The sequence below is a fragment of the Apostichopus japonicus genome, chromosome 2, assembly GCF_037975245.1.
Source record: "Apostichopus japonicus isolate 1M-3 chromosome 2, ASM3797524v1, whole genome shotgun sequence".
NCBI lineage: Eukaryota > Metazoa > Echinodermata > Holothuroidea > Aspidochirotida > Stichopodidae > Apostichopus > Apostichopus japonicus.
This window is the reverse complement of record NC_092562.1, coordinates 2,610,111-2,633,160: the sequence shown is the minus strand read 5'-3', so window position 1 is coordinate 2,633,160 and position 23,050 is coordinate 2,610,111. Positions and strand designations below refer to the sequence as shown.

At 37.6% G+C, this 23,050-nt stretch overlaps 2 protein-coding genes across 3 annotated transcripts in view; one reads left to right on the top strand and one right to left on the bottom strand.

The window, feature by feature from the left end:
* The window catches only part of LOC139973997 (uncharacterized), a 40,452-nt gene extending 31,987 nt beyond the window's left edge, over positions 1 to 8,465 (top strand). The window contains exons 28-30 of one of the 2 annotated variants that reach the window (XM_071980911.1): positions 3,780 to 3,931; positions 4,718 to 4,853; positions 6,741 to 8,465. In XM_071980911.1, the coding sequence (XP_071837012.1) occupies positions 3,780 to 3,931; positions 4,718 to 4,853; positions 6,741 to 6,968 (516 nt within the window). In that variant the 3' untranslated portion in view covers positions 6,969 to 8,465. Of the gene's footprint in view, positions 1 to 811; positions 909 to 3,779; positions 3,932 to 4,717; positions 4,854 to 6,740 lie in introns of those variants that run through there. The other variant, XR_011795363.1, reaches the window with a different exon arrangement.
* LOC139974036 (2-Hydroxyacid oxidase 1-like) overlaps positions 1 to 23,050 on the bottom strand; it is a 137,462-nt gene that overhangs the window by 49,785 nt on the left and 64,627 nt on the right. The window lies entirely within an intron of this gene.

The window sequence follows — 23,050 nt, the reverse complement described above, 5'->3', positions numbered from 1 at the left end:
GGGGAGGTGGAGTGGGCATGTGGGGGATAATTAATTAAGTAATTGGAAAATTTGGGGGGCGATCAAAGGTAGCGACAACTGGATGTGTGATAGAGCTATTGCTGTAATTGATTCATACAGTTTTTTTTGTCATACTCGTTCTTGTGGAATAAAAAAAGTTTGATTGATAACATTTTTCTGAGGGTATTCTAGAGTTGATTTACATATCAAGGATGAAAGAAAACAAGGGTTTTAAGTATGGACGAGATTTGAAGATGCTTTCCAAGCTTCTTTCAGCACAATGCTATCACTTATTAAACAAATATAAATCAGTGGTTGTTAAAAATTGCGAACCATATCAGTACAATAAGCAATGGCAGACTGAGTACCTTTCTGAAAAGAAAATATAGATAAATTCAAAGTAGCATTTTTACTCCTTTTCTTCAGGAATTTTTCGAGCCTAATGTGTATTTCATCCTAAAAAAGTTAAATTAGTCAGTAGGGCAATTGGAGAATCCCCCTCCCCATCACCCCAAGAAAATATATATATATATATATATATATATATATATATATATATATATATAAAAAGCTGCAATTGAAAACTTCCAGCAATAACAATTGTCTATTATTCTTCTGCAAGAACAACAATTGCCTATTATTCTTAAGATACACACCACATTTCATATCCTTACGCTTCTCATTCATTGTCATGAGAATGATTTCATTCTCTCTCTGTGTCTTTCATTCATAACATTTTTTGTGACCTTTTGGGTATTTTGTGAATTTTTAACTTTCTCTTTTCCTTTCATTATCATTCCTCTCTACTTAGTCTAGATGAAATCAATCTTTCCTATTATTCTTCATCTAACAATCTGTGGACTGTCTTCACAATCCATCTTCCTTTCTTCTTGTCTGAACTAATCAAGGTTTGTTTAATATTAATCAACTTTTCTGTTAAGGACAACTGATGGATGAAGTCTAAGAAACATATTTGTTTTACAGAGTTAGCTCAGTGGTTAACGCCGGTGCCTTTAATCATAAGGTCCCCGGTTCGAGTCACTCCCAGATTAATGTATGTCGTCCAGTTACAGAGTTGCTGACAATTAACAATTCATAATCATGGACGTTAAATATGAATGTAAGAGACTGACTTCGGTCAGCTTACGGCTTTGATAAGCCAATGAAGCTTCTTCGCGAGTTCCTGCTTGCAGGAGGATCTAATATACATACATACATTTGTGACCTGGGAGGGAAAGGTAGAATGACATTTTATGGGATCAATTCTGATAGTTACAGAGAGTGTGTAAAATTTTATTTTGAGTTACAGAGAGTGACGGACCAACTAAAAAAGCAGTTGAATAATTTGATTTTTTGTTAGTTTATAGATTTGGACACTTGTATGGTGTCCAGGAAAACATACATAACCAGGAATGGGATGAAAATTGTGTACTTCCCAATTAAGAAGGGGGATTAAAAGGATTAAAAAAGAAACCCATGCCAAAAATAAAAAGGGATGAAAATTATATATAAAAAAGATATGTGTTAAGTATTTGAAGAGAAACTATGAGGAGTTCACCAAGAGAAGCTTTTAAACTTTTTGTTTTTGCCAGACACACCTGAAAACGTTGGTAAACCGGAAAGCTTGTCCGTTGGAGTGAATTTGGCTTATTTTTTTTCGTGTAAAGCTCAGGAAATTGGTCAGACTTTGTGGTTACAGATTAGACAAGATTTTTTTACTGATATTTTAAAAATAATTTTAAACATTTGTTTGTAAACTGAATCCTCAGTTGTCCTTCAATCTATCAATTCTATTGTTCTCTATTGTTCTCTTATTATATTGTCTACCTTCATCTGGTGGTGTCTTCTGTTATAAATTTATTAATTTATTAATTCAAAATCATTATCAGATGCTGTGACTTTTTTTTATGATACACATTACTTTCTCTACACAATGTGTTTTACACATTTCTATGAAAAGTCTGTAAAACCCTTAAAGCAGTTGTAAGCCAATAAGCATTATTGTTATCTGGAGCATCTGAAAAGTTATGAAAGATATACCGAGATTAAATTACAAGAGATGACTCTGAGCGAACCAGAGTAACATATGAGGGACTTTGAGGGATACTGACGTATAAACAAGACAGGCAAATGGTTGCCATCTCCTATAAATGACTACAACATGATGTTAATATCTCCAAAGAAACATCTTGAGCTGTGTCTTCATATCAGTTATTACAGATTCATGACCTTAAAAAGGCAGCCTGTACTAAAGTTCACCACTGACCCAAGGAGCTCCTGACATAATATTTGACTGAACAATTATACAACAACCAGACCATGCCAGTTTGACAGTAACAACCCAGCCTGCCCTACAAGTGACTGATAGATTCCTTTATTTTTTTTAAAGTTTTGCTTTGTCTAGACAGATTTGGAAGTGTACCCAATTGGGTTATGACATACGTGTTGTCTATGTATTTTTTTCACATCTAAATTTCTTTTAAATTGCTCTTCATTCCGGCCCTTGAATTTGGGTCGTTCGACTGTCAGTCACAGTGTCATGTTCAAAGCTCATATTATCAGGTTCAGTTGTGAGCAGAGACTTAAGGGCACCAACATGGCACCAACATGGCACCAATGTAAATGTTGAAAGAAACCAGATGGTATAATTGTGGAGGGATCTCCCCCCCCCCCCCCCTCAGCGTCAGACTTACATTGAACGACTTACACGAACAAACGGACGGACAGAACAATTGACCGTTTGACTTACACGTGTCACCTTAGTACACAAAAGGGGGAGGTCAAAGGTCATATGGGGTCATCAGGGGTCAAATGTGGAAACCTCATAAACACCTCATAAAGAAGGGAAACATGGGCAGACCTCATGTGTCGGAGCACCACACTGTGTAAAAGAATTTTTCTGGACTAAAGCCATAAGGTTAAAAACAAAATGTCCTTGTTTGTTATGGCATAAATGTTTCTTATTAGAGCAAGTGGTTGCGTTGGTAACTACAGTGCCCACTCAGTCATATACATCCCTTCCACCTGCCCCACTCCTTTAGCCAGCAAGCACACTTATGCTTGAATTATATTGTTAGTATTTGCATTATATTGTTAGTATTTGCATTATATTGTTAGTATTTGCATTATATTGTTGGTATTTGCATTATATTGTTGGTATTTGCATTATATTGTTGGTATTTGCATTATATTGTTAGTATTTGCATTATATTGTTGGTATTTGCATTATATTGTTGGTATTTGCATTATATTGTTGGTATTTGCATTATATTGTTAGTATTTGCATTATATTGTTAATATTTGCATTATATTGTTAGTATTAGCATTATATTGTTAGTATTTGCATTTTTACCAGGTTCTCCTGTCACAGTGGCTGTTTCAACCCAATATCAAGTGTAATTCTGTTGCCTAGCCTACAGTGTTGCCTTGCTTACACTGTTGTCTAGCCAAAAACCGGTGCCGAACCTACACTGTTGGCTAGCCTACACTGTTACCTAGCCTACACTGTTGCAAGCATATGCAGTTTAGTTTGATCTAATTTGCACATAAGAATTCGATCACAGACAGATTTACTCATTCTTTCACTCCTCTCGTTAATGTTTGGGTGAGAAGAAGTCTATTTAATACGTACCATTGGTTCAAAACTTTCTTCTGTCTAGTAATACACGAGTTACTCCTTTTAGGAAGTGAAATTATTTCACATCATTAAACTTCATAAAACCAGCTAAGTTAGATGTTTGATTCAGTTTCTTCTTTCTCTCCCCTTTTCATCCTGATAGACCATCAGTGAAATCAAACAGTTCCAGCTAAAGAAATGGCCAAACCTGGAAATCCGACCTCCTTCGATGTCCAGGCTTGCTATCTTCATCCAACTGGTCAAGGAATATGTCGCAGAGGCTGAATTGACTGGTCCAATACTAGTTCACTGCATGTGAGTAGGCCTTCATGTTTCATTCTGTACTCTGACTTCTAATCGTAAAACATTTGATTGCTCATTTCTATAAACAGAAATGTGAAGTAATGTTATAAAATAGACTTGGCATCAGACTTTTCTATGGCTTCATAAATAAGTCTGTCTTCTGTCGGAAAAACTATCCAAACTCTCGGACAGTCACTTTGTTTGAGAAAATGGTTAATTTCATCCGGCCCCAAAATATAATCTGACAGGTGAGTTGAATTAAGTCTTGTATCTTGTTTTGTATTTGGTCTTGTATGGCACAAATGGATCCCATAACTGTGTATGTTCCACAGATTAGCCAAAATCGGTATTTCTTTTGACCCCATAATTAATGACTATCCTCCATCGGTCGGTCACATCAGTTTCCTCTGATAAACATTGCATTTACTGCAATTCTGACTGACGGTTACTTCAGTTAACCACAGTTGGTCAGAGATTTATAATCACGCAAGATAGTCTGTCTAAGACGTATTCGTGTTTTCGTCCCATCAAAGATCGAAGGGTTTGTACGTAATCAAAGACTGTACCTGTTGGTTTCTTTGTCTATATACATGTTTGTTTCAGGCATGAGCATTTTCCGCGAATTCGCGGAATATCCGTGATTTCTTTTGTACCTCCAGGACAAAAACTATTATCCTAACACACTGTAGCATATGCAAACTGGAGCCTATACCGCAATTTTTGCAAAGTCCTGTGATTTTTGTTTGACCCCAGGTTCATCCCTGTTGTTTACTACATTTCTCATTTATCCCTTTGCAGGTCCGGTGTCGGTCGTAGCGGCATCTTCTGTGCTGTGCTGTCCTGTCTGAGGCAGCTGGACGAATATGGAGGGGTGGACGTCCTACAGACCGTCAAACAACTGAAGCTTTGTCAGCCTCTCCTGATCCAATCAGAGGTAAGCAGCTGATTTCAAGATATGACCATTGACGATATTGAACTGAACAAAAAAAAATTGAAGAAGAATACCCCTCTACCCCCTCCCCCTCCCCTCTCCCCTCCCCCTCCCCTCACATCGTCTAAATTTTATGGGAGAGGTGAGGAGAACAGCTTGATGTGGTTGCATAAACACTTATATGTCTACCTATCCTATAGCGTATATTACCACACGATGTATTAACCCCTGCACGCTCCTGTGGATAACACCTGTGGACAAATTTGGTCTGTGTCAAGAGTGAGGGGAGGTGTTAGGCGTTGACTTTTCAGGGCGGTACAAGACATTGAAAACTTTTTCAGGGAGAAGAATCTCATGCCTCTCATCTGATACGTATTTGTTAGTGTTTACACGGGTCCAAAAATCGGGAACCGGGTACCCGAGGGCCGTTACCCGTCGGGTATCCGGGTACCCGGAATTTTTTTGTTTACCCTCGTGTATCACGATTTTCAAGAAATTACATATTGGATGCTGTAATAAATGCATTATATTCTCTACTGACAATGTTTTCATGTTCAAATACGTAGGTGTAAGATAAGGTATTAAACCTCCCTCAATAATTTGCTTCTGTTTCTTTCATTAACTTGTTAATAAATTAATTATTTAATTATAATTAGCATTACTACTAACATCGCACTGCCGCCGCTGCTTATGCTAGCTCGTGCACGTCTATTGGATCAAACCATATAAATATCCAATTTAGCTCTTAAACAGTTTTTGATACTACTACTACTATCTATTATGCAGGCCCAGGGTTCGCATTAGCCGCGAGATTGCACGATTCGCGCAATTTGATCGCATTTGGAATAAATGATTAGTGAAAATTAGCCACTTGCGATTACTATTTTTTAGTTATCCCGTCTATAATCCATAAACATCGCGTAAAATTCCTTGTCAGCCTTTCCTTCTTTGAAATAAACGAATGAATAAATAATAATTTCTTCCACATGGTAGCCTAACACCACACTAAGTCAATGAGAAATCTAGCTAAGCCTAACCATCTGTTTATTTGCTGGAGTTGTGACGCAGTTATAAGACATCCATGGAATACTTTCGTTATTGCTGTTACGTTCGACCACATGGTTGCCTAACACCACACTAAGTCAATGGGGGTAGTCTAGCCTAGTCATCTGTTTATTAGCTGAAATTGTGACGCAGTTATAAGATATCTATGGAAAGCTTTCGTTATTGCTGTTATCTTCGAACACATGGTAGCCTAACAACACACTAAGTCAATGGGAAATCAGCCTAACCATCGGTTTGAAATTTTTTTTTTAAACAATCACACTTTGCGTATGATTCGGGTAATAAATTAGGAACCGGGCAGTATCGCGTCGAACGGGCTCCTTCGTTATTGCTGTTATCTTCGACCACATTGTAGCCTAACACCACACTAAGTCAATGGGAAATCTGCTTAACCGTCGGTTTGCCAATTTTTTTTTTTTTTTTTAAATCACACTTTGCTTAAGATTCGGGTAATAAATAAGGAACCGGGTAGTATCACGTCGGGCGGGTACCCGGGTACCCGGATAACCCGTGCAAACACTAGTATTTGTGTATACATATTTATTAACAAAGAAGTATTTTGTGGTGATGGCAGAAACTTTGATAATGGCAAATATGCATGTGTCTAGCTAACGTTCAATCTCAAAAATTTAGATTGCACAGTACCCCCATTATTCTGCCCCCCTCCCCCTGCACGAACCACCTCCACCTATCTTCAGCCTGTCGGTTTCATCAAAGCTCTTCCCATTCGCATATTGAGTTAACTACCATAGCCCTTTCTCGTTTCCCTATTTCGTATTTCTCTCTAATTACATGTTTCCTTTCTTGTCTGTTTTCCCACGACAGTTAGAGTTTTGTCTGGTCTACGAGATCATCTCGCTCTGTACATCACCGGAGATGTGCTTGGAGGAGGAGGATGGAGGGAGGAGGAGGGAAGAAGGAGAGAGCATGTACGAGAATGCAGGACATTCCTCGTCCGAGATGTTAGATTCCGAGTCCCTCTACGAGAACCTGGGCTTTAAGGCAAAGTCACTCCGTCACTCTGGGATCATGCAGATGGATTCCAATGCGTGATTTACAGTTTCCGTAGATTCCAAAGAAGGTATTCTTTCATATACAGTACTTACTTCTAGTGTGCAGGGTATATTTTTATTTCTCACTTATTCTTACGGAGGTTTCGTGGTACCATTTCATAACTTTCCGAACCCTTGTACGTGTAATCAATTTGTGCTTTGAGATGGAGTTTATATGTTATAATTGATATTTTGGATAAATAATTGATAATTTGTTTTTTACATCTGTACAAGTCAATATTAATATTATTTTTTAATAATTATTATTATTATTACGATTGTTATTATTTTTTTTCTATTTTTATGATTATGATTATTATTAACATTATTATTAATATTAGAATTATTATTACGATTAAGATTACGACTATTTTGATTATGATTATAATGACTATTATTTTTATTCTTAGTATGATTATTTTTATTTCTGTTATTATGATTATGATTTAACATTATTAATCTTATGATTTTTATAACGATTACGATTATTATGATTATTTTAATGGTTATTATTACTATTATTAATATTATTATTATTATTATTATTATGATTATGATTATTACTAGTATTATGACTAAAATTATGACTATTTTTATTATTATTACATATTAGGGATATTACAGTGGCAGACGGCATACCACTCATCTAAACAAGAACAGTTCTCCACATTGTTTAGTTGAAAACCTCATGGCAAAAATCTTCTGCCTTACCCCAGTTATAGTTGATCAATTGTAACCCAAAGTTTGGCTGGGTAAAAGCCCTTAATTCTTCCAGTGATTGTAGCACACTTGAAGGTCTGTGATGTCATCACGACAAATATGTTCCTCAAAAGCTTTAATTGTCATCATCTTTCCTGTTGAATTATCCTTGAAATGTGATACGTTTGCAATATTTACTTAAGATGTCCATGTTCTCTATGCTTAGAATTTCATCCAAACGGAGCCTTTTTTTTGTGTCCATTTTGGATCAAATGCTTTCCACATAAAAGAACAAGAAAACAACACTTTTCAGCTCAATTACCATAACGGCATTACTAGTCGCTGTTCGACGTTGAGGCGTTCGCCAAATATCAGCAATTTAAAATAAAATTCATATCGTTGCTATAGAATATTGCTGTGTATGAAAATGTTGTTTTGACCCATAGGATGCAGAAAATGTCTAATATTTTATGTTAAATAATTAATTTCAACTAGCAAAAATTTTGATAACACCATAGGCCAAAGGATTGTCCTTGCAAGTTTTGGCAAGGTCATCCTGGGCTATCCGTGCATTGGTTTTATCGCATACTTTTCATATACCGTAGTGTATTTTCATTATCGGAAAAATAACGTATTCAAATGGGAGCCTATGGTAATTGACGGACAGAGGTGGCTTCTGGGAACAGGACCCCGGACCTGTGAGTCTAATCATGAAATAAAGGTTTGCTTAACCTTTTGATCTTCAACAGGTAAAAGAATTTGAAATGACATTGTTATATAAAGTTTAAGAATTTTGTGTGGTTGAAAAACTCTACAGGGACTAAAATTAATTTTGGCGTGAACATTCAGGATTTTTGTGTGACATCACAAAAATTGTTCTGTAAATATCTCCGTCATTAACTAGAAATTGAATATCCATGGGATGGATGTTTGGCAATTTGAATGTGTGTGAGGAGTGGACATATATATATATATATATGTCTTTCCAAAGTTGTGTGCTAGACCACTTTAAAATCTTTGACCTTTTATTTGACCTTTGTCAGACCTTTAATGTGACCTTTAAAACCAATGACTAAACCAGTGATTGTGGGAAAAAAATCGTGATGTAGACTCACTGTAAAGTGTTAGAAGTGTTAGGACTAGAAATACTTGGTACCAATGTTACTACTAAACCAAAGACCTTATTTCAACTTTCAGGGATTTCAAAAGGGGGTTCTGATTTGCACACGTGAAGTATGTGAGGACAGGACATAATTATACTTTCTCCTACGTCGTTTGTGCTAGGTCACACATGTGACTGCTAAACCAATGGTCAAAGGAAATTATGTTATATTTCCACTACAAATTGAGAAAGTTTCAAAAGACATTTATGACATTTTTGTGTGTGTATGATATGGTGTTTGAAGAGAGGAAATGGAACAGTTGCATTCGACTAAGCGAAGTCATGTGCTAAGGCAGAAACTAATTTAACACTCAAACTTTAAAGAGGTTTTAAAGTCTGCTTTTGTGAATTAATTCGCCCAATATTGTTCAAAAGATAAAGACAAGGCCCTAATATTATACAATATACTGCATTACCTTATTTTCCGTCCCCACCCCCCTCTTCACCTTGTCCATTCAGTATTCATTATTTGTACGTCCAGTATATAATGATTGTTTTCAAGGTTAATGCAATTAACAAAGTCATTTTCACTACGATTACTGTTACACTACTCAATTTTCATGACGTGCGAGTAGATTCCTTTCCTGGATTGCTAAATATATGTTTAGAAAGCAACTCACTTTCATTTTCATCAGCAAAGAATCGCAGCAAAACTTCTCTAAAAAACGTAATTATAGCAGAGTTATGCGCAAGAATGCGTCCCCGATTATTCGTTACACTTGTTGGTGCAATGTTAACTTTCTTAACTTAGGATACAGATTTACAAGAATTCTCAGTGTTGCTACGTTTGTGTTACTGTGATTAGAAAAAAGTACTACTAGCATTGACCTGATGTCCGACATGACCCCCTGATATATATATATATATATATATATATATATATATATATATATATATATATATATGTATATATATATGTATATGAAAGCTGTCTTTAACGACTGTCTGCCCACGTGCAGGGGGATATTTTTCAGTAAACATAACGAGATACTGGTGTATCCTACCAAGTTATATGTATGTTGGTTAAACCTCCTAACTCATGAAAAGTGTACTTAGATTATTGAAAAGCTACTAGTAGTAAGTCATGTGTTTCTCTAAATGTGTACAAATTTATAACAAAACAAATTCCCTCTGCTATTTTGTAATTGACAAAAAAAGAAAGAATAGAAAAGAAGGGGCTGGGTGGGGGGGGGGGGGAGATAAGTGATAGTTTTTTGTTGTAATCATCTATTACTTGATTTGACTAAACCTTGATGGATAAATGCAATGTACCATACAAGCCCAATATGTAAGTACTTAAACATAAATTTCATTTCTGTGAAATTCCAAAGAAGATCTACTATCAACTCTCAAAATATAGCAATTCCATTCTTAAGAAATATGAAACAGTTTTCCATTTTTGATAAAAGGTTCCTTTTTCTTTTAAATTCATAAGGAGAAGGAGAGAGAGATGCTTGGCTTATAGCATTATTTGTTAATGCAGTCAATTTGCAAAATGTATTCTAAAACTCATGACAATTTTTCATTTTTTTTTTATTAAAATTTATTTTCGTATGGCTAATGTTTGTATATAATTGTACCATGTAATGAATATTAAAAATTTTGTCTTTTAAAAAAAAAATTAAATTTATTAATTTTCATTTGTTTTAATGGTGCAGGTATTACTGACAATTTTGTAATGAGATTCAATAAGCAAACCATTGTCTAAAAATTATTTTGTCGTGAGTTCTTCTTTGTTCATATTTCGTTATTTCTAAAACTGTGGATACTACATGTTTTGTCATTAACTCAACATAAACTTATTATTAAGAAGTCATTATCATATCACCATAGGGCGGGGGACGCGAATGTGGCACTTGCTTCCCAGTTCAATAAAAAAAAAAAAAAACCTTCAAAATTTCCCCTTTCGATAAGTAAGGAGTGACTTTTTTTTTAATGAAAAGTTCCCTATTTCCATTTTTTTTTATGAAAGGGCATTTTTCTTAATGAATCAAAAAGAATTTGGAGATTGTGATACGTACGGTGGCTTAATAGGGACATAGGAAAGAAAAGAAATTGAGATAAAAAGTCAAAATGTTGAGATTTGGGGACACTTCCCCTTTTAAGCCACCGTATATACGAATGCACAAAGGGTCTATTTTACCTCAATTTGAGGGGTGGGGGGGGTGGGAGTCTTGATTTAGAATTGGGGATGTAAATCGGAACGGTGAGGGGGAGGAGAGTGGGATAGAACCGACGTTACATCCAAATTCACGCCTTAGAAAATCAGTTACAAAAACATATTTGCTCATTTAATGAATTCATGAGTAGTCAATACACCCAGATGGGTTTGACAGGACTGGCGAGATGGGGTTCGGCAGGCACCAAGGTTCATCCGGTACCAGGGTCATTTAGGGGACGGAGAAATATGGCGGGGTCCCAGAAAATATGGCATACATCAGGTGCGTATCCAGGGGGGGCGTTGGGGGCGCGCGCCCCCCGGGTAAGAAAAAGAGGAGAGAAGAAAAAAGGAAAAAAGAGGAGGAGGAGAGGAAGGAAGGGAAAAGAAAAAGAAGAAAGAGAGAAAAAGGAGAAAAGGAGGGAGTAAAAGAAAAACGCGAAGACACCGGGGAGAGAAAGAGGAACAGTGACATCATTACAGCGCTGAAGGGTAGCCAGTGACGGATCAATGATTTCGTAAAAGTGTGACTCACCCTACCCCTTACACCGACAACTCCATTTTTTGACGTTTCCATTTTCCTCTCTCACTAATGATCTATATATGTACTATATATGGTCTATCATAACGCGTGTGTAGAATTGTGCTATGAAACCAACTGTGGCTGGTCTCGAACTCGACCGTGTCGTCGGGGAACATGTCGCATTTTGGGATGGGGGCGACCGCCCGCCCCCCCATTCAGCATTTTTTTAAATGATATCGCTAAGTAATTTCAAAATAGAAAGTGCTTAGAGGCAACTTACAAGGCCTGGGAAGTGTCATTTCCAGCGATCTGGGAGACATTTTCGGCCAAAATTTGCTTGTACGCTTCGCGCTAACAAATGGTCCTGGGTAGTGCCATTTCCAGCGATCTGGGAGGCATTTTCGGCCAAATTTTTCTTGTACGCTTCGCGCCAACCTATGGTGGCGCTACGCTTAGATAATTTGCCTACAGGCTTCGCCCCTCCCTTGGCAAATTCCTCGCTACGCGCCTGTTCGAATTTGTAACGCAAACAGCAGATATCACATCATATCAGTGAGCATGAAAATGGCGTTCCAGGATGAAAAGCCTCAAAACTGTCCGACTTGCCTGAAAAAATAACCAAAAATTTTCGCGCGCGAAGCGCGCGTTCAACGTGTTCATGTCAATATCATATAAGCAAGCATCGGTTATTACATCGCATGCCATCATGTACCGTACGGTCCGTTCAAATTGCGCAGTATTTCGCGGGATGCTAATGTAAACAACGACATGTCTCATGTAGATGTATAAAAAGCATGGAGGTCCAATTATGTCAAAACTCTCTTTTACATTAGTAATGGCGAATTAGGGGCTGCACCCCCGCCGCGCAGTGGCGGAGCGTCCATACGGTCGGGGGGTGGATGCCCCCCCCCCCCCCCTGACGGACTCAAATGGACTGCTGGCGCCTTTTTCAGCTCTTTACCACTTTTTACTTATTTTAGATTATTAACATTTTTATTGAGCTCTCATCTACTTATTGACATTTGTCACATTTTGTTGGTGTCATTTGGCGATGACACCTTATTCTTCGTTTATCTGCAAATTAGCCAGGCCCGGAAAGGGTCATTTCCGGCGATCTAGGGAGTATCTTTATTCAAAAATTTTCTGTACGCTACGCGCCAACCAGTGGTGGCGCTCCGCTTAGATAGTGTCGAAAGCGCTCCTACAGACCATTCTCGCCACTCCTGACCAATACCCCTAGCTCCGCCACTGCCGCCGCGCCTCCTACGCCTATGTGTGTAGTGTTCGGTTTCGGAAATATCTGCCATTTTTTCATTTCCTTCAACCAAGTTTTATAATAGCCGTTATAACAGGTTTTAATGTTTGTACACCAATAAATTAACTGTGTCTGAATTTCGAAAATTTCTGACCAACATTCTGCATCACACTTCCCTCTACTCGTGCAATTTTGACCGGTCTGTTAGGGGTTCAAGGAAGTTTTTCTATATTGGTTGTCCATAGATGAAATTTTGTACAACATTATGGGTATGTTTTGAAGTGAGTTTATTCACGAGAAATGTGAATTTTCAAATTCTGAACAAATATGGGGCTTAAAACCTTGAAAAGTGGGGCTGACGGGTATTGTGGGCCGCGACGTAGAATCACCTACAAAAGCAAAGACCCACAGGAGATGCCATCAGGTCGAACATGATGTGTGCCGGGTTGACAAACTTCAAAAAGGTTATGGATGGAAAAAAAAAACTATTAGGAAATACCTGGTTCTCAGGCAAAAAGTGTACATCTGGTTGGTCATTTCAAGCCCGAGAAGTGCCGTTTCCGGTGATCTGGGGGGGGGGGGGGGGGGGTTTCAAAACAAGAAATTTTCTTGTACGCTGCGCGCCAACCGATGGTGGCGCTCCGCTTAGATAGTAATTCGCGCTCCCCGGGTTTGAAAATCCAGGATACGCGCCTGTACATGTAATGTAACCTCAACTCCATAATGTATTTAATTGAAAGTGACGAGTGCCAAACGGTCGGCCCGGTGACATATATAGTTGTGCCCGCGGATCCCGCCTGTGTCTCGATGCCTCTGGTGGATTCATTGAGCACTCTAGATGTGTGTAACAATATGCAGTATAACTCGTGCGTATATGTAGGCTATACTGGTCTTCACAGTGTACCACCTCTTACTGAATGAGGTGAAACAAGGGCGTAGGAACCGGGGGGCTGGGGGGCGCCAGCCCCCCCAGTAAAAATGTGGAGGGGCGGAAGTATCATTCCGCCCCCCCGCTTCGCAAGTCAGAAAACCCCTTTTTCATTTCCAAATGAGAAAAAATCTCATTTGGAGCACCAAATTGCATCTAAGGCCAGGTGAAAATACAAAATTAAGTTTACAAAATGGAGTGAGTGTTGAATTGTGCTATATTGCACCAAATTGCATCCTAGGCCACTTGGAAATGCAAAAAATTCCAAAGGGGAGGGGGACACCCCCTCCCCTTAGACCCTTCCCCAGGCTGGCCATCAGTCTTCAGCCCCCCACTCAAAAGTACCTTCCTACGCCACTGAGGTGAAACATTTGTTTGGTGGGGGTAGCTGGTTCTTTGATGTTGTCCCAGCCCCTCACATCCCTTCATATATTGACCCTGGCCAAACCATCAATGTATAATAACGCCATCGTGGTATTTAACAGACACTGCAACACGATATAAAGGCAAACTGATTTTCGTAGCTTTGTGAGATAAAATTCCTTTTATTGTAGATATAAATAATTGATATGATAACATAAGTTAAAAGTAATATTTGTTCGGAAGAATTTATGACAAGGTAGAATTAAGCTTTATACTCTCTGAGGTTCATGTCGACGGCTGAGGCATCTCGGTTAATAAAATTTAACAAACATTTACAAGCTAACAACCAAATAACTCCCGCTAATAATTGTACTACTACTACTACTACTACTACTACTACTACTACTACTACTACTACTACTACTACTACTACTACTACTACTACTACTACTACTACTACTACTACTACTACTACTACTACCACTACCACTACCACTACCACTACCACTACCACTACTACTACTACTACTACTACTACTACTACTACTACTACTGCTACTACTACTGCAACTGCCACTGCCACTGCTACTGCCACTGCCACTGCCACTGCCACTACTACTACTACTACTACTACTACTACTAATGTTTGATCTCTAAAGTAAGGGAAAATATGTCACCAAAACAGGAGTAATGAATTAAGTTGAAAGAAGTTACCCTTTATAGCGATAAATCCTTTTTTGATCCATATCAAAGTTCATCCGAATACTTAAGTAAAAAGATAAATAATAATAACTGAAAATCTCCATTTGACTAATGTTTTAACGCAATCATTCAAGTGTATATGTAAAATGGATGAATGCATGAATATAATGCTTGGCCATTCAAAAGGGGAAATACCTTATCATTCAAATACAGATGAACAATGGGTGACCAAGCATTGCCTAAATCAATAATTAGCTTTGTGACAATGTAATTAGTTAACAGCTTATTATTCTATTAATTAGAGCTGATTTACGAGCTCTAATAAGAAACATCGTTGATAGATCTTATAATAGCTAAACCGACAATCTTTTGGAGCACTTGATATCGAGGGTTATTACACTCACGATGCTTTCAGCACCTAGAGTAACCTTTTGCTGCACAAATCATAAGGCAATCTATAATAGTTGCTATAGAACTGACGTCACAGCGTCATGCGGTTTTAACTTTGCAAAGGTCAAATATGGTAAGAAGAGTGAACTATATCATACATAAATCTTTCCCTTGTTATATGTTGTTTCATACAGAGTGCGTTGCCCGCTGACTCGTTTTTTTTTATGTAAAAACAACAACCCAATCAATATCTGCGAATGAACTTTCTGGAAATAGGAAATAGTTTGAGGATTATTGCGACTATCACTTTAGAATGATAGAAGATTTGGAACAATACGAATGACCTTCATTAATTTCTAGGTTATATCACTAAACATACAGGAAGATCGAGACAGGTGAGAGTGGTGGGGAGAGGGGGGGGGGGGTCGGGTGGGGGAGGGGAGGAGATGAGAAAGACACACGGAAATTTTCTTTTAAGGGGGGGGGGGGATAAAATTGCCCCTAGCATTAACGAATATATGAGCCTCGAGATAAAATGAAGAAAACATGTTCCTTAATACAAAAATACATATTAATATAAAATAAATAAATTAATAAATACGTCAATGAATTCCCATTAAAATCGAATGGACATTTCTATGCCATCAATTCGATTTGGCATGCACACCCTACACTCACTCTCTCAGTAGTAGGACTCCATCTCACGTAGCCGTTTCTAGTCTCAGTTTTACGAAGGACATCCATATTGATCTCAATTGGAGAGCATGTTAAATCCCTCTGCAGAATCCCATCTCTTGGATCGAAACAGCCGTCGCATAGACACCTCGCATGCTGTATCACCATGGGTATTCTGTCGGCATCGAAAGTTTCACTGTTGATCCATGGACACGAACTAGTTGTTGCTACTACACGTGCGTTCAAGCCATGTTCGGGCAGCCTATCTGGGCACTGAACCGCAGCATCCGTGTCGACGTCTTCTCTGCTTCGAAGAGTGTCATTAGCATATGCCTCCCAGCTTGTCTGAGGTATTGTAAAAATGGGACCAGATGATGCCGCCCTACGAGTGCAAGGAGCACTTCTGCTCTCGACACTATTTGCCAAAACGATGCATGAAAACGCAATCCAAAGCGTGGACTTTCCCAGTGAGATGGACTTTGTTGAGACCTATCGATAACACAAAAGAACAAAGATATAAACAGATTATGAAGGATTGGTAGTTATTCTAGATATGTGTGTGGCTGTGCGTATATGCGTGTCTCTGTGTAAGTTGTAAGTTATATGTTTTAGAGTCGTATCCGTGGCTACAGTCTTTAATTTTGAACCGACTTTTTCCAAGTTTTCAAACAGGATATATTTGGGGACAAAAGTTTCGAAAAAAATTAGTCCACTTTCTTTGGTCACAAAAGTGTAACTAAAGAAGCATGTTAACAAAAAATCTTTTTCTGGTCGAATGCAATTTCATACTGGCTGGAGACATGATATTGAAAACACAATTACCGTTTTACCAGTTCTTTCAATTCTCTCTCTTTTTTTTATAACTGTTAAATAATTTTATAGTTTTCTGGATCAATCTCTATATTTTGATGTATGTCAAAGAAGAGTTGATTTTGCATTTTATGATTATAAGGACTTAGAATAAACTCTAATGTTTGTACGAGTCCTTTCATATACATATAATAATCATTGATTTGGTGAATGTTTTAGGCTATCTATTTTCTAGTTACATATACCTTAAATTATATTTCCATACTTTATATCATTGTTTGTATTTTTCTACTACTGTTATTTGTTGTTTATTTATATTCTATTATTTTCTTACCACTTATCTAAGATTAATCTTTGGTCATTTTCTGTTTACTGAAATCGATCAAATTATATATGTGAATATGTTTCACATACAATTCACATAGTATATATACGTAATTATTCATAAAAGTACGTAACTTACCATTGTTATTTCTAACCAAAACAGTGACAGGAAAACCGGCAAAGTAGAAAATAATCTCTAAATAGTTATCCAAATGTTCTACCAGATATCAGTTCACTGTATCGTAAGGAATACAAGTTTTTTTCTTTGGCGGTGGATACGGACAAGTGAATAATCGAAATTTTTCGGAACCGATATTTATATAAATCATTTTGACTGTAGGTTGTATCAAAACCGAACGTATGTATTAGTTTCGTTCAATACTTTCTTACTGGTTTTGGTTCGAATCTTAAAGGCTGCTCGGTATTACTAAACCTATACTGATAGTGTGACGTATACACCTCATCAATCACTCCCCTAAAAGTAAAAATATAAATGAAATTGATACTTACTGCAGAACCATTCAAGTGTTCAACATTAATACTATTACGTATTTACAATGGAGAACGCCTTCTTCAAGTTACAAGCACTTGCATTTTCAACCACTCGTGATTTACAAAGACTCTGACAATTTCTGTTTTGTTTTGTAAGCTTTGCGTTGCATTCAGCAGCACGTGAGACTGTAATTGAACGTTTAGGAACTATACTGGATGACTTAAACATATATATATAATACCACGCACCTACTTCAACAATTCTATGTCACATGTAAAATTTGCACACCTGATTGCTTTCACTGTATGTGGGAATTATATATATATATATATATATATATATATATATACATATATACATACATATATACATATATATATATATGTATATATATATATATATATATATATATATATATATATATATGTGATTAGAAAAAAAAGGGAAATACCACTGAAATACCATAGTCAATCAATACCAATATTAATCACTGTAATCCATATGATAAGTATTACAACACATCTCAGCAATCTTCCTGTTCCTTTCCCCTACATTCCCTACAAACGGATGGGTGGGGGAGGAGGACGGGAGGGGCGGAGTTGTTTCTTGTTACGAAATAACGATTCAAATCTTGTGTAAAGTGTATAAGGATCCTGTTTCAGTTGTGGTGAATGTTACTACATGTTGCTCTAATCTGCACGAAGATAGCTTTGCCTTAGGGGGGTTGGTCGGAGGGAGTTCCGTTTTCATGACATCAAGATATTATTTTGAACAGTCTATAGAGATCACGTGACGTATTTATTCAGCGGGTTGAAGAGAATTCATATATAGCTGGTTTAGTTTGTTTGTAAATGTCCATAAAAGATGTGTCAGATTGTTTTTTTTTATGGTGGTTAGGGTAAGTTTTTCTTTAAAAAATCGACGAGTATATGGGAATGATCATGGTCACCATTATCATCGTCATCCTCATCATTTTCGTCAAAATTATTATTCTCCTCATCGTCATCATCTTCGTCATTGTTATCACCATTATTATTGTCATCATTTACATAATCGTCATCATTCTTCTCATATTTCTCTTCATCTTCATTGTCATCACCGTAGTCATCGTCGTCGTCATCGTCATCGTCGTCATCATTTTCTTCATCTTCATAGCCAATACAGTCGTCATTCTGTTTGTTTTCATTGTCATCACCGTAGTCATCGTCGTCGTCATCGGCATCGTCGTCATCATCTTCTCCATCGTTATAGTCATCGTCGTCATTCTCTTTGTTTTCATCGTCGTCGTCATGCATCGTCATCACATTTCAGTCATTGTAATCTACTAAACAACCATCATCTCTTGGGGTATTCCATATATCACTGCCCTTTTGTGTAAACAAATACTACCCTTCCCTGCCCTATCCTCTCTCCCCTCTCTCCATTGACACCCCCACCCACCCCCATTCCGCTAAATAAATATACTCACATCTTAAAGGCCATGTTGCATATTAACACATCCAATACCTACATAAAACAGCAACCCATATTCTCAAATTATTTACAAGAATTTCTATTATCGCTATCAATTATTAAATTTGTTAATCAACGAGTCAAGAAACGAAAACAAAAAGGGAGGGAGAGAGAGAGTGAGAAAAAAACAAGAACTACTTTCAATAAAACAAAAGAAGAACTAACTTTTAATTTCTATATTAATCAAAGAACAGAAACTAACAGGTAAAACCCTAAGCTATTTCTATATGAACGATAGATGTATCTACTCAATGGTATGTCGTTGCCACAAAACTCAACTTTGGTTTCGCTTATCACGTAAATCAATTTCAAGTAAATTGATATAAGTACCTAATCTATTTAATCTGTAACTGCAGCTCATATGATTTCGATTTTGAGTTTCCATCTTATTGTTGCTGAAACACTTTTTTTAAAACATAATACAAATCCTCCTCCCAGTTTCGATGTAGAGATGATATTGTGGTTTGTTCCGTCACGTCAATGTTACCCTATACAACCAATTGACCATTTCCCTTGGCGGCATCCACAGGACATGATAAGCTCGAGCAGTGGCGTAGGAAGGTACTTTTGAGTGGGGGGGGGGGCTGAAGACTGATGGCCGGCCTGGGGGAGGGGTCTAAGGGGAGGGGGTGTCCCCCTCCCCTTTGGAATTTTTTGCATTTCCAGGTGGCCTCAGATGCAATTTGGTGCAATATAGCACACTTCAACACCCACCCCATTTTGTAAACTTAATTTTGTATTTTCACCTGGCCTTAGATGCAATTTGGTGCTCCAAGTGAGATTTTTTTTCTCATTTGGAAATGAAAAAGGGGTTTTCTGACTTGCGAAGCGGGGGGGGGGGCGGAATGATACTTCCGCCCCTCCACATTTTTCACTGGGGGGGCTGGCGCCCCCAGCCCCCCCGGTTCCTACGCCCTTGGATTGACCATTTCCCTTGGCGGCATCCACAGGACATGATAAGCTCGAGTTTGCATTAATTTGCGAACAATAATACGGCGAGTAAGTTTCTATGTCTCTTCCGGTTTTCAAAATATAGGCCAATTCGAGCTATAAAGCTTGCTGAATCATTGCAATAGGGCGTAGCTAGATTTGCTAGCCTGTTTAGGTGAGCCCAATGCTTTTCTATTGGGTTGGAGGGGGGGGGGGGATGCGGAGGAGGTTGAGGCATGAAGAACCTATTGTCATATAAAGATGTTCTGAGAACTGTTTGGGGTCAAGATCCTTCCCCGGCCCTCCCAAGCATTTACCCCTTCCTCGCAACACTATTTGCATTACAATGCTCCTTTTAGGCTCAACTGATAAATATGTCGGCTTGTAAGAGCAAGTCTAAATTTTAGCGCTAATCTATCGTTTTATATATATGCTAATGAATGAACCATCGTATGATTTATGGACATTCCATATAAACCAAAGAGCACACATAAACGAAATTATTCAAAACCATTTGTCCTTGTCCTTGACATTGTTTTTTGTTATTTTTAGGCCATAGAACTATTATATACAGCTAATAACTTCTGCATTGCATCTTATGCCCTGATTCAATGGTATGTGTGTCAGACTAAGTAGTCTAGAAACTTTAATTGATAAGGCACAGATGTTTCCTATTAACTTACAAGTGAAGAACTACAAAAAGTTAGATTGACAGTATTGTATCGGTTGTTTGTTTATCATCGACCTACCACGAATCAAATTTTAACTATGTCTTAAGTTCTTCACATTAATGCTTCACATAAACGATGCATTTTGTTTGGGCATTTCAGTAGACTTTAAAAAAAAAAAAAAACTTCTAGAGACATCCACATATATTGTGGTTTTGCTGAACATCTTGCTGTGAGTAAATTGGACTGTAAACTTGTTCTTAGATTATTAATAAACATATTTTGACTGTCGAAACAAAAAACAAATTGCTGCATGTACTTGCTACATATATCTTGCACCCATCGTGATTGCATTTGTCAGTGTTGAAATGAAGTTTTCACCTTGAAAAACTTTCGTCACTTTGTTGTTAGGATCAATTCCTTTTTCATCATAGAGTGGTTACTGTACCTATTATCCTAAACTCATAGGCCTACACCTCTGAAACTCAAGTACTGGTCAACACGTTTGAATGGAGTGTCCACTCAGCACTTTACTGTGCTCCAGTACGATAACAGCTATTATAGTGTGGTAATTCATACGCAAATGCATAACGTAAACAGAACAGAACGAGGCAATGATATGGAAAAAAAAAATGACGAAGAAAACCCCCTGTCAATATACGAAACGAAAAGTAGAATGAAACTTGTCAATTTTAACAAAAATATCAATTCAAAGGTTATTAAGTTATGACGTCATCAGCAAAAGTATAGGTGACTACAGTAGTTTCATTAATTTTGATCTAGACTGGTAAAATGTATTAGGCTGTTTCATGCGTGCTAAGAGTGAAAGGGGTTGTTCGCTGGGAAACACATACTGTAACATTATCTTCAATGCGTAGGGCATGAACAGTCCCCCAACTCAATGCACATCATTCCAAAGAAAAAATAAGAGTGCGTTAAAACATCGGTTGTATTTAAAAGCGCAAAAATATACTGTTGGTGGCATTGGAAACTACCAAGAAGTGAGTGCGGGGTGGGGGTGGGGGTTTGTCGACGAGGGGGTGGGAGAACGGTAGCGTGAGAAGGTCTTGAGAAGACGAATTGTATTGTTGTATATGCTACTGTGGCCCAGATGGGACTAATTCGGCTGTTTAAATGTTATGGTTACTCTCGTATCAAATTGCCATGTACAGTATAGGGCTGACCATCTACTAAAGTAATGTTGCACAATTTTAGAGTAAAACTTAATAATAAACAGCAAAAAAATTGAAATATCATGAGAGAACGCACTCACGGGTGAGAAGACTAATCGGTCTAGCTTTTGTGCAAAAACATTTGTTCTAAACGGAAATTTGACGTATCATGAGAGAACGCACATGGGAGAAAAGCCTTATGTGGCGTCTGCATGCGATAAAACGTTTTCACAATTAGTGCTCGGGAAGTTCATGAAAGAACAAATGGAAGCAGGGAGCCTTATCAGTTCAGCTATTGCGACAAGACATTTAATACTATAGGAGTACAAATTTAAAATCTCATGAAAGAACACATACAGGAGAGAAGCCTTATGACTGCAGTAAATATTGTGATAAAGCTTTTTCTTAGAGTATAGCTGTTTGAAGTAGTCATGAACGAACACACACAGCTGAAAACCTTATCGTTGTAAGCTATTTGCGAAAAGAATATTCTCCAAGCCGGGACTGAGTTTGAAATATCACAAGCATATACACACAGGAGACAGTTTGAAGTATCATGAACGAACACACACAGGGGAAAACCTCACCGATGTAACTATTGCAAAAAAAGGCCTCTACTAGACCTGCACTGTTTGAAATATCATGAGAGAACACATACAGGAGAGAAAGCTTATCCATGCAGTGATCATATGAACTATATCTTTATGTCAGTCTTTTAACAAATTTGAACTCCAGCCTGTTGAAGTTATTTCTAATATCGAATGTTTACAGGTATCTATTTTTAGATCTATATTAGTTTTCAATAAATATTTTATTTATTTATATATTTTTTCTTCATCCACTATCTTTAAAGGGAGTGAAGACTCGCGCAAAAAGAAACGTCTGATGCCGGTAATCTGACCTAGTTTCGAATGAGGTGTAACAGAAGTGTTAGACACCACCATCGATCCCAGAAAATACACACACAGCTTGCTACCGTCGGTAATTAGACACTAGTGTACAGTAAATACATGCAGCTACGGTCAATACACACAACACAGTGTAAATAGCAGCGCTGGACATCTCAGGTCCATATAAAGATAACAAGGTATCACATTTCATTACTGTCTGCATTTTGTAGCGACAAGAAGAAAACTTCACTTGCAAGCAACGGAAATTGAACTTATTTCAGAGGGCGACACGCGGTTTGGGCGTGTCTCAATGCCTTCAATATAGTAGGTTACCAAAATTAGAATAGGCGACCGCGTAGAACCAATTTCACACATTCGCTCTCACCGCGTAAAAGGACGAGCAAGATCGCTTAATTGCAGTCTCATCGC